Raw genomic sequence first — 13,806 nt, forward strand, 5'->3', positions numbered from 1 at the left:
CACCCACTGAAGGCATATATCATACAATGATAAACTAGAGGAAACATGAAAGAAATCTAAAATTAATTGTGTTTGGATTTTGAACTCTTAATAACAGTGAATTAAACATTAGTAACCAACAAGGGTGTTGACTTTTACAATGTCACGCTCCTGTAATCCGCCTTAAGTGCTGCTAATGCCACATGCGCACACGCTGTTTGCAAACAATGGAGGGAAAAGCGTTACTTACTTGAATCTTCCGTGACAATGCTGACACTGATCTCCTGTCCATCCCTGCTCACAGACGCAAGTTCCATTAACGCACCTTCCATAAATGCAGTTTTTATCACAGGTTTTAGGATAGGACCCTTCAGTGCACACTAGCAGGTAAAACACCATAAAGGTAAACAGGTAGGTCCTGAGATCCTGAGTCCTACACCCCATGAAGCAGCATGGAGAAATTCTGCTTCTGCCAGAATCCATCCTCATGTTTGCCTCTGATGTTTACACAGAAATAAAACTAGACTTCGTTAGACTTCAAGCTTTTAACTGATAATTTTATTTAGGGCACATATAAACACTCCTCATTGTTTTGTTACAGCGTGTAGTTTGTTGCCATTGCCACAGTGCGTTCATTAATGACCCATCTATAACGTAACGTTAACTTTCTCCAGTTTGCTAAGTTCTCGCGGTTGACAATCTACCTCAGCGAGTTATTCCAAAAAGCATTTTCGTCCAAAACGACACCAATCCACAAACAGCGACGTTTTAGATACAAATGTGCAGTTATGTTCGTAAACTGTGCCACCATAGTCGCAAGAATAACTGCGTGTTCCTAGCATCCCCTTTCCAAGCAGCGAGTCGTGCTGTTGTTGCCGTTTCGCCTTTGTTTCCCTCGGAGATGCACTCGGAGGAGAATGACAGCACAACTCCCATCCAAAACAATGTGCAGTTCCCCGTCGCTGCTCCCGCTGAGCTCACGGCCAAATGACGAGTCTTACTACGGGAAAGGCTGGGCTTATGAATATTAAATCCGTTACGTTGACATTGCTTGGTAACCTTTCCCGAGCACTCAATTGGTCACATGACTTATTTAATATTCAAGAGCTAGTCCCTTTTCATAGTATGATGGGGAAAGTGGGAGTTAAAGTCATAGCGCCTATTTAATTGGTGTGGAACGACGCGTCATTCATACGGCTCGTAAAAGTTGCGATTTCATACTTGGCCCTCATTCAAAATTAGTTGTATTAAATTTCAAAGAGATATACATTTTTTTACAAATATGATTTTTCATAATGATGTTGACAACTTTATTTTATTAACTGGTATATCACTCATATTCATACTTGTAACTGAAAAAAATAGGATTCAAAGCTTCAAATATACAAAATAAACTAATTAAATAGCTGACTCTCTTTGTACTTCTATATACAGAATAATATATATATATATATATATATATATATATATATATATATATATATATATATATATATATATATATATATATATATATATATATTGTGTGTGTGTTCACTTATCTTTTCTATTGATCCATGTCGTTTTGCTTAAAGTAGTACAAACTACTTTTATTCATTCATTCATTTTCTTTTCGGCTTAGTCCAGGGGTGTCCAAAGTCGGTCCTGGAGGGCCGGTGTCCTGCTAACTTTAGCTCCAACTTGCTTCAACACACCTGTCTGGAAGTTTCTAGTATACCTAGTAAGAGCTTGATTAGCTGGTTCAGGTGTGTTTGATTAGGGTTGGAGCTAAATCCTCCAGGACACTTGCCCCCCAGGACCGGGTGTGGACACCCCTGGCTTAGTCCCTTCATTAATCTGGTGTCGCCACAGCAGAATGAACCGCCAACTTATCCAGCATATGTTCTACACAGCGGATGCCCTTCCAGCCGCAACCCATCACTGGGACACTCACACCCATACATACACTATGGCGAAACCGAAACCGGAGCACCAGGAGGAAACCCACGCAAACACGGTGAGGTGAGGCAATAGTGCTAACCACCGGACTGCACTGTTGTTCACTGTTTTGTGGTTAAAATGTGTTTTTTTTTAATTGAAAAAGGTTTTTGGTTTCTTTTTGTCAAGGTCACATATTACAGTTTTTTCCAACTGCTTACACACGTTTTCAAAACAGTTTTCCCTTTTTTCAAAAATCTACACACAATTCCCAAAACTGCACACACAAAATGCAAAATGACTCACATCCTCTTAAAAATATAACACTGTATTCAAAATGCTATGAACACACGTCAGAATGAAGCATTTGCATCAAATGGCAAACACGTCTTTCATAATGTAACACTTTTGGAAATAGCATGTAAACATTGTTGTTCTAAATCTAAAGCTCTTTGCTCTTTAATAGGCCTATATCTACATTTCAATACAAAGCTTTACAGAGACAGTAATCTGAGGAGTAACATTTATTCATTCATTTTCTTTTTCGGCTTTGTCCCTGTATTACAGTTTGAACGATTGCTTACTCCCCAAAACTAAACTTTTCCCACAGTTAGCAAAACCTCACACTCAAGGAGCAAAACACAAGGCTAGATCTGCACAACTGTAAGCACATAGTCAGCTTCACACTTTATGCAAAACATTACACACAGTGATTTGCAAATCACTAAACACACTTGGATGCTTTTGACACAGAAATTTTTCATGATGGAATTTCCTTGCAGTTTCAAAGCAAATGCCTTCAAACACACATGAACCATAGGTTAAACACAGCCATCAGGTGTGCACACACACTGCTGCAATATTGTAGACACATCAATCAGCTGTAACCACAATAAAAAAAGCAATACATATAAACTATTAGTCTTCAATAAATATGTTTACAGTAGTATAGCTATAAATATTAGTCTTCAATAAATGTGGAAGGCAATGTCGCAGGATGGAAGAGGAAGCACAAAAGGGAGGAAGATTGGAATGTATACATCACCAAAAAGCTGAAAAAATATGCTTTACATTTGTTAAATGGTTTGTTAGGATAGGTTAATATTTAGCTATCAGTTTGGTGATAACAGTATGTTCATGTATTTTATAGCAATACTTTCAAACCCTGATTATATCAGTATTAGTCAGTTAGAAATGATACAAGTGTTTAAGATTGAGATCTGCAGTGTGTAAATGAAGCAAACAGATTAATCAAATCCAATCGAATGAAGCGTATTTGTTCCGTACAGTGTCAAAATTGTGTTTTCTTATATTGATGTAAAGTTTTGAATGAAGTGTTTCATTTTGCAAAAGAACTGATGTGTTCTGCTGTTTGTGTGTGGATGTGTAAATTGTGTTTAGTGTTTTGACAAAATGAGCTTTACAGTTTTTTCCAACTGCTTACACACAAAATCTTTTCTTGTCACATGATTTCTGAAACATCTCACTCAAAATGCAAAACTACACAGCAAATCTCCAAAACCAGAAGCTATTTCCCAGTCTTGAACTTAATTTTTAATTGCATTAAACATTTTTCTCAAAACACTACACATAATGCACTACCTAAGACACAAAAATCTAACGGGAAGCTACAGTACTTGCTTTCCTTTTCCAAACATAACCAGTGTGATGTGGAAACACTAATTTCTTAACTGATCACTAACCAATCACTGCTTTGTAGGCCTATAAATAGGTCAAAGGTGATGGGACACCAGGTTTTTATGGTCCAAAAAACATCCACAATTTGTAGTTTTGTACCTACCACATATTCACCTTTCTAAATCTTAAATTCTAAATTCCTTTAGAAAAGAATAGAGGAATTTTTCTCAGCCTGGCTCTGTAAAGTGTATGATGGCCATGCCTAAAGCATGACACTTCTTCAGGCATTGGGTGCTACATATATATCACATATGTCCCATATATGTCAGAAACATATATGTCCCATATAGTAAATATATGTCCCATATTTGTAAGAAACATATAGGTCCACATATATGCCATAAACATATGTGTCCATATATGTAAAACACTTATGTCCCATATATGTCCACAAATATGCCAGAAACATATATGTCCCCTACATGTATAATACATATATGTCCCATTTATGTCAGAAACATATATGCTACTATATATTCCAGAAACAAATATGGCACATTTATGTATACAACACATAATGAATGTCCCATACATGTCAGAAACATCTATTTCCACATATATGCCAGAAACATATGTCCCATACTGTCCCATACAGTTAGTCACAAAGTCATATGTGGAGCTAATCTAGCAAAATAACTTATGATAATTAGTACACCCAAATATTAATTTTGGAGGAAAATATTAAATAAAAATGTTTAAAAAGCAAATTCAAGAAAAATAAAAAAATTATAAATATTTTGTTGACATTTTGTAGTTTGTAATGTTTTCCCCAATAAAAAATCTTTCTATTTCTAAAGCTGTTCTGTGACTAAAATACTATTTTAATAAATATATCTGTTTAATAAATCTGTTTTGTTCAAATGCACCAATACATATGATCTATACTCAATGAGAAATGGATAAAGAAATTCATATTTAAAATGTGGTGTGCTCATTTACAGAGCGCTGTATATGTCCCTTATATTTCAGGATCATATATGTCCAGAAATATGTCTGAATCATATATGTTCCATATATGTCAGAAACATATATGTTGTATATATGTCAAAAAGATATATTTCCATATATATGCCAGAAACACATATGGCCTTTATATGTATAACAAAAAAATGACCCAAATGTGGCAGAAACATATATGCTCACATATATGCTAAACATGTATGTCTCAAATATGTCAGAAACATGTCCACATATACACCAGAAACATATGTGCCATATACTGTAAGTCAGAAACATTTATGTCCACATATATGCCAGAAACATATGTCCCCTACATATATATTACATATGTCCAATAAATGCCAGAAATATATATGTTCATGTAAAACACAAATATGTCCCATATACTGTATGCCAGAAACATATATATCCCCTATATATATCACATATGCCCCATATGTGCCAGAAATATATATGTTCATATATGTAAAACACAAATATGTCCTATATACTGTGTGTCAGAAACATTTATGTTCACATATATGCCAGAAACATATATGTCCCCCACATGTAACACATATGTCCCATATATGCCAGAAACATATTTGTCCATGTATATGCCAGAAAGCTATGTCCACATATATGCCAGAAACAGATATGTCCGATATATGGATATATGTCAGAATTATATATGTCCCATATATGTGGGAAAAATATATGTCCATATAAGTAAAAGCCATATATGTCCATATATCAGAAACATGTCCACATATATGCCAGAAACAAATAAGTCCACAGCATGTTTAACACATATATGTCGCAAAAATGTCAGGAACATATATGTCCATGTATATCCCAGAAACATATTTGTCCCATGTAGGGCAATGAAAGATGACTGTGTGTCACATATACAGACAAATAAAGATATATTACCATCAACAACAACAACAGCAACAGGCCACATACCATCTACAGCACATCAACCTCACAGCAGAAATGAAATTATCTCACTCAGCAGAACTCTTTCTCTCTAAGGAAAATTAGATCTGTTGGCTTTGTTGATGGATACCAAGGAAAACAGAGAGCTCTGGCATCTTTTGCGCTTATAACAATGAATGAAACTTGCCATTTATTAAGTGTAAATTGTGTGGGGCACCAAGGCAATAGATGAGGATTTTTTGTTCTTGTTGTTATTAGTTTTTCTTTTGTTTTATGCATGATTCATCTAATAGTATAAATAAAAAAGATTTACATCTATATATTTTTTTATAATTTTGGATCTATTATAGCTTATCATTTGTTAAATTTTGTGTTATAATAGTAAAGTGATGATCTTTTGATTTTTTCATTTCCTTTATTTTGATGTCTATATGGTTTAGAACAGAGAAGTCCCTTCATAAGAAAAAGTTTGGCCACCCCTAGTTTAGAACATACATATACATATATATATATATATATATATATATATATATATATATATATATATATATATATATATATATACATATACATCATACATATATATGATCTAAACCAGGGGTGCCCCAACTGTTCATGCAGCTGTGGCGACCCCTGATTAAAGGGACTAAGCCCAAAGGAAAATGAATGAATGAATATATAATTTATGTAATTATATTTGAATAAACAGATACATTTTATATTCATTCATTTTCTTTTCAGCTTAGTGCCTTTATTAATCAGGGGTCACCACAGCGAAATGAACCGCCAACTTATCCAGCACATATTGTATATTACACAGCAGATGCTATGGAACAAAATCAATGCCAAAAGTATTGAATTAAAAAGCTTGTTGAATAGCACAAACTGAAAAAAATAATACACCGTATTAACAAGTTCTTGCATTTTAATGACTTGAATTGCAGGGTTTGTATTTTTAGGTCCTGAAATTTAACATAGCTGTTTATTTAAGCTGTGAATAGTTCAACTAAAAATATTTCAAACATGTTTTCGTACTTATAAATTCAATAATTCATTTTCAATTTCCAGGATTCACTTACAAAATATTCAATACCCTTTAAAAATACGATGTATAATATTCAAAAGGTAATTTTCAGTTCATTTTATTTCAGTTCAAATATTCGCTTCCATAAATTCAGTGGCTCAAATTCGACTGTTAAAATTCAACATTACATCCGGGAACTGCAGGAAAAGCAATAGATTGCAGATTGAAGATCGCCAGCTGCTTTTCCACCAGCAGGTGGAGATGGAATAATTTAAGATTTTTTACCCAGTAAATAGACGAGAAAAAAGCTAATAAAGGCACAAAAGTAGCATTTAATATTAATATCAGTGTCTTGGACATTATAAGTAATAAAATGAGTATGAGTAAAATAAGTAAATGATCTTTTGGTCATTTATATTTGCCCTTATGTAACAGAAGCCAGTTGGGGATCGCGTAAACCTCACTCCTCGGATTCAGCGACAGATGTTGTTCTGCAGTGCCATTCACAGACTCTTAAATGGGCAGGTGCTCATTTACGATACGTGGTAGGGATGTGACGGTCGCGGAAATTAGCTAAGTGGGGGTGGTGACGGTCGCGTGATTTTCGCTAAGTGTGTGTGTGTGTGTTTGGGGGGCGTGGGGGTGGGGGGGGTGGGGGGAGGGCTCTCGTTTGCGTTTGCCGCGTACAAGCCGCACAGGTATAAAAAACGTCAAATATTTCATTCATACATCAATTCATTCATTCTCCTTCGGCTTAGTCTATATTTTAGAGGTCGCCAATCATTTTAAATAATAAAGTAAAAAAAATAATCTTTCATAATATAAAAATAAAGGCGTGCAGTAAGCCTAGGCTACTACATAACAATAAAAACAATTAATCTGGACAAACTAAAGGCACCATGGCAGAACCCCAAAAATTAGAAAAATTAAAGGCAGGCAGAGTGTTAAAAAGAAATACTAATTTAGAACCACGGATGACTTATTCAAGCGCAGTAGCCTTAATAAATGTTATAAAATAATAAGAATAATAACAACAATAATAATAAAATAATAACAACAACAATAATAATTTAAATAATGAAACTATAGCCTACCCCAATCCTGAAAAAAAGCTGCGTTTAAACAGCACAAACACTTCTAATAACCCCTTAATGCTTATGCCATATATTAGACGGTTCTGTATTAATAACTGAAAACGCTCCTTTAATGCATTTGCTCGCTAAGTTAAATTGTTTTAAATTACACGTCCCATCCATACCCAACCTTAAATCGTACCCGAACACTGTCTTTATCTAACACTATCTGTCCAACAGTTGCAAGTAAACTGTTTTGTGTGACATTCTCATAAAATCTCTCTGGTTTTGAATTTTGTATGATTATTTTATTTCCTTTCTCTTACGTTTATATTCTTTAGCAGCCAGTCAATATTATACTTTACATCTATGAGTTAATAAAGATAGAGAATGTAACGTCATATTCATCAAAAGACGGTTTATGTGCATTAGAGATGCGCGGTTGGCAGTTTCAGCCGCGGACTCCGCGGATAAACCGCGGATCGGACGGATTACGTGACGAAAAATAATATTTTAATTAAATTCGGGCGGGTGGCGGGCGGTTGTACCAATCAAATAAAAAAAAAAATGTATAAATTGTTAAATATGATCTGACCATACCTACATCCAAAAAATCGAGCACACTTTGAAATAGTCACATTTTCATCAGGTAATATGTCTAGTCGAGTCTATGAGCAACAAGTGCTGTGAGCGAGCGCTCCTTCAATGCAGCAAGGCGCGTTATAGAGGCCAGGCGCTCTCGTCTGAATCCTGACACTGTAGATGCTATTTTATTCCTGCATAGTGCCAAGAAAATTCAAACTAGACCTAAGGTCAGGCATATTAAACAAATTAGCCTATGTTATCTAGACTACACATAGCCCATGTTTAATATAAACTTTTGAGTTCGGTCAGCTGATAATTTTACGTTCATATTGGTTTAGACTGTTCTATTCTAGACATGTTGTGTATTAGTTATTTGGCCTCGCTTTTACGTTCTGAGGCTTAAGGCTATTTTGCCAGAATTTCTTTGTCGCAAGCGTAGTTTTTCATTATGCTTCAAGTTTGTGGGGATGATCGTAAGTTCATGGGTTATTGGGGCATAGACTTGTCATACAGGCAATTTAGCCTGGTCAGACTTCATGTTCGCTCAAAGAGGGATGGTATATATATATATATATATATATATATATATATATATATATATATATATATATATATATATATATATATATATATATATATATATTTGTTAATTGAATTTCTAATTGTGGGGTGACTGAGCCTATAAGGCTTAACTACGATATGACGTTTTTATTTTATTATTTTTTTTCAAATGTTTGCCAAAGCATGCGACTATAGCCTATGCCTACATTAAGATATTTATTTTAATATTTTTTTACTGCCTGTTGTTTCTTTTGGCATATAAAATAGGCATTGTCTGATAGAGATATCAATAGAGGTTCATCTGTGTCGCAGAATTGGTGTTGTTTCCGATTTCTACAAGCTCAATAACTTCCACAGCAAAAAAAAAAAATAGATAAAAAATAAATAAAAAAATAGTCGAAAAACTGTGCCCATTAATTAGATGTGCAAGACAAGCAGATAAGTTTTTGGGGTTGCTATGGACAACTACAAATGTGAACATTAGGCTGTAATGTAAATGACTTATTATTCTATCTATTTGCTAAAAAATAAAGTGAAATAGACATTTAGTAGTAGGCTAAATAGCAGCATGTTGAAATGATGTGTCAAAATGCGTTTTCTATTAGGCTACTATAAAAAAATGTACAGTACAGTGCGTTTAATTTAGACTATTTATTTTTGTCCCTGTGCGCCGATCGGAGACGGAGTTCACTGCTGATATTCGTGTTGGATATTCTGAGAGCTTTATAGGGTGCTTCTCATTTCTTATTTGTGCATCCTCGTTTCCTTTCCTTGCTTTCTTTCCTCGTGTCTTAGCTCCACCCCTCCGGGATGCGAGGGAAGGACGCAAGGAAAAGACTCGAGGACCAAAGACACGTCCTCGTATCGTTTAGCGTCACTTCAAAGCGTCGTCAATTAATGCTGGATTTGGCTTGCACGTTTGGATTAACTACATGTCTACATTAAAGTCATTCTCTATTCTCTAATAATCAATAAAGAAACATTCATTTAATAATAAAAATGAATAAGCCATTCAACTAAAGAGCCCAATCAGCAGATGGCGGGCGGGTGCGGTTTTAAAAATTGTTCAGAAATATTGGTGCGGATGGATGGCGGACGGATGATGAGTTTTGTGATGCGGTTGCGGATGAAATAAAAGCCCATCCGCGCATCTCTAATGTGCATGTAACGCCACTGGTCCGAGCAGGGCGCGAGCTGGCGATACCGGTATGGGAGACAAATGCTGTGAGGAGATTAAAGATAGTAAAGTCTAGATCAGATATGTTGCCAGCCGGAAGTGCGATATGCACATTAATAAAGCAGCATTTTGTGTGTAACTGTGTAACAATAATTAATATTTTTACAGTACTGTGATGGTTGGCTACCGGCTAAATATTACAGAACAACATCTGTCGCTGAATCCGAGGAGTGAGGTTTACGCGATCACCAACTGGCTTCTGTTACATAAGGGCAAATATAAATGACCAAAAGATCATTTACTTATTTTACTCATACTCATTTTATTACTTATAATGTCCAAGACACTGATATTAATATTAAATGCTACTTTTGTGCCTTTATTAGCTTTTTTCTCGTCTATTTACTGGGTAAAAAATCTTAAATTATTCCATCTCCACCTGCTGGTGGAAAAGCAGCTGGCGATCTTCAATCTGCAATCTATTGCTTTTCCTGCAGTTCCCGGATGTAATGTTGAATTTTAACAGTCGAATTTGAGCCACTGAATTTATGGAAGCGAATATTTGAACTGAAATAAAATGAACTGAAAATTACCTTTTGAATATTATACATCGTATTTTTAAAGGGTATTGAATATTTTGTAAGTGAATCCTGGAAATTGAAAATGAATTATTGAATTTATAAGTACGAAAACATGTTTGAAATATTTTTAGTTGAACTATTCACAGCTTAAATAAACAGCTATGTTAAATTTCAGGACCTAAAAATACAAACCCTGCAATTCAAGTCATTAAAATGCAAGAACTTGTTAATACGGTGTATTATTTTTTTCAGTTTGTGCTATTCAACAAGCTTTTTAATTCAATACTTTTGGCATTGATTTTGTTCCATAAGATGCCCTTCCAGCCACAACCCATCACTGGGAAACATCCCTACACGTTCATTCACACACATACACTACAGACAATTTAGCTTACCTAATTCACTTATACCGCATGACTTTGGAGTTTTGGGGGAAAACAGAGCACCCCTAGGAAACCCACACAAACACGGGGAGAACCTGCAAACTCCACACAGAAACTGACCCAGCCGAGGCTCGAACCAGCAACCTTCTTGCTGTGAGGCGAACGTGCTACCCACTGCGCCACCACATTACCTTATTATTTATTCATTTATTTGTTTATTTATTAGTTTTATTTATTTACTAGTTTATTAGCTTTAGATGTAGATTAAACAAATTGAAAATGAAAAATATTTCCTTGGGAACCATCAATTGTTTATTGTTTACTCAAATAGGGACAGCACAAACATATTAGTCCAGCCAAACGCTGAAAAATATGCATTGTACATTATCATAACTTCTCTGGTCCCTAGCTAAAAATATTTATTTATTTACAAAAAGTTAGTTTAATAAACCAATGACTTTAAAGCTTTCATTTCCACTGTCACGTTTTTATTAACATTAACAAATGACAGAAAACCGAGGCCTCAGTAGCAGTAAATCAGTATCTAACAGTTAATAAAAACGAAACTGAAGCAGCTTGTCAGACTTTTAAGAATTAAATGTGCTTAATTTAAAGTACAAGGCCCATGAGAGCGCTTTGGTTTATTTTGCCGTGTTTCAGAGTTTCCCTCCTGGACAGCATTAAGTAGGTCATAGTGAAAACATCAGCCAAAGCACCTGCAATGAAAGCGCTTGTGGAACACTGACTAGGAGGATAAACATGTGATATCACATTCTGTAAACGATTTATAGCAGAAACAGATTACGCAATAGAGGCAACCATCTGTCCTGACTGCAATACACAATTTCTCTCCTCCATTCTTAACCGAATTCTTCATCTGCCTCTGTAATGAGATCTCAATCAGCAGAAATTTACTTAAGCTTTGTGTCTAATTTTGCTTGTTTTGCACTCATATTCAATGTCCCTTGATTTATGACATTGATATTGCAAATTCATCCTCTCAAAGTGTTGGTTTAAGGGTGCTGTGCTTGTTTGTGTTATTTTTATCGATTAATTAATTTATTAATAATAATAATAATAATAATAATAATTGTTATTAACAATTGATTGATAACAAAATGATGATTGCATTGGATATTATGGAACAGTGTGTGAAACATATGTACTTAATAATGATGATGATGATGTGATTATTATTATGTTATTAATACAATTGGAAAAGCAATACAGGTGTAATACAATCAGTGGAACAGTGTGGAAAAAAGGTCAAATAAATGAATAAATATCATTATTATTATTATTATTATTATTATTATTATTATTATTATTATTATTATTATTATTATTATTATTATTATAAAAACTGAAAAACAGCAATCCAGATTAAACAAACAGTACACATAGTCATCACAGTCACTGTCACCAGACCTTCACAAACATTCATTGCACAATAACTGAAAGTATGGTGTTGAGAGAGCCTTTATTTATTTCCGTCTTCATCATGTGACTGACGCACAAATTAGAGACAGCTGGAGACTGCGCTAATAAACAACACAAAAGAAAAGAAAAGAAAAGAAAAGAAAAGAAAAGAAAAGAAAAGAAAAGAAAAGAAAAGAAAAGAAAAGAAAAGAGTGTGTCTGTGTGTGTTTCGGTTACTCCAAAAAACGGGAAACATAAATACATGTTTCTAATATTTTTTCTAAACTGTTGTTAAAGCCAACCCCCTCCCCACCCCACCTCATGATTGTGAAGCGCTTTGAGTGTAAGGCACAATACTTACTTACTTACTTACTTATTCTCACTCACTCACTCACTCACTTACTTACTTAAAACAATCCCGTCCTCATTTACTTATCTTACACTTGCTTCAAATCTGTTTGAGTTTGGAAACCTGTAACCGTTGACATCTATATAAGAAAAACAAATACTAAGGATGTCAATGGTTACATGTTTCTTCAAAATATCTTCTTTTGTGTTTAACAGAATAAAAGACTCAAATTGAAAAATTCAAGGATACGTAAATGATGGGAGAATTTTTCTTTTGTGTGAACTACCCCTTTTATAACCCTCAGGCCATCCAAGAGGTGACTTTTGTTAAGTAGAGCATTAAGGAAGATATGTAATGGTGATGGTGATTTATAAAATCCAAATCAATTACGCAAGTCAATTAAAAGCAAATAATGAAACTCAAAAATTACACCAGTGGCTGCTAATAGAGATACATTGAGGTCTTATGGAGTAAGAAGAAAACTGAACATAATTTTACATAACAAGAATCCAAACTTTTAAGAAAACAAATCTTTGTATTTCCACAAACTGGTTCTTGAAGCTTGTTTCTGTGTAAAATGACCAATCACTGCTGGAGGAACTGAAGTACTGAGTGAGTCTGCAAAAAGCAGCGTCATATGACAATTCATCTGTCACGATTATTAGCTGAAGTACTTTGAAATAAATGTGTCTGTTGTTCTGAATAACTCTGTCATTCATTTCCTTTTTCTGCTTAGAGTACAACTGTGCCTTTATTTGTCATTTATAAGATTTACAAACCTTAGTTCTCACTTTAGATGTCTTAACAAAGCATTTATAAACATACAGATTAACTATTACTATTATGCCTGAAAAATAAAAGTATAAATGTTCATTTGAATGGTTTACTCATCATTTACTTATTCGTTTTGAATTATCTTAAAAACCACTAACTCTTAAATGACTGGTTTGTAAATAATACAATAGTAAACTGATAATGAAAAAATAAGTATGGAAATACTATTATTTAGCACATATGCTATACAAGCCAAGAATACAGCATTTGCAGCTGTATTTATAAACTATATACTAATGTTACACCTCTGCATTTCTTCTCTCATTTCGCAATCTAACAAAGTTAGGAATGTGCACAACAACTGATGACTCCTTAATCAATTGCCTTGATCCTTTTTTGTTAATCACT

At 34.3% G+C, this 13,806-nt stretch overlaps 1 protein-coding gene across 2 annotated transcripts in view; it reads right to left on the minus strand.

The window, feature by feature from the left end:
- atrnl1a (attractin-like 1a) overlaps window positions 1-950 on the minus strand; it is a 431,550-nt gene extending 430,600 nt beyond the window's left edge. For both annotated transcript variants that reach the window (XM_056471227.1, XM_056471228.1), the window contains exon 1: window positions 230-950. In XM_056471227.1, coding sequence (XP_056327202.1) covers window positions 230-468 — 239 coding nt within the window. In that variant the 5' untranslated portion in view covers window positions 469-950. The remainder of the gene's footprint in view (window positions 1-229) is intronic.
- Between the last annotated feature and the right edge of the window lie 12,856 nt (window positions 951-13,806).

The sequence above is a fragment of the Danio aesculapii genome, chromosome 13 (assembly GCF_903798145.1).
Source record: "Danio aesculapii chromosome 13, fDanAes4.1, whole genome shotgun sequence".
Taxonomy (NCBI): domain Eukaryota; kingdom Metazoa; phylum Chordata; class Actinopteri; order Cypriniformes; family Danionidae; genus Danio; species Danio aesculapii.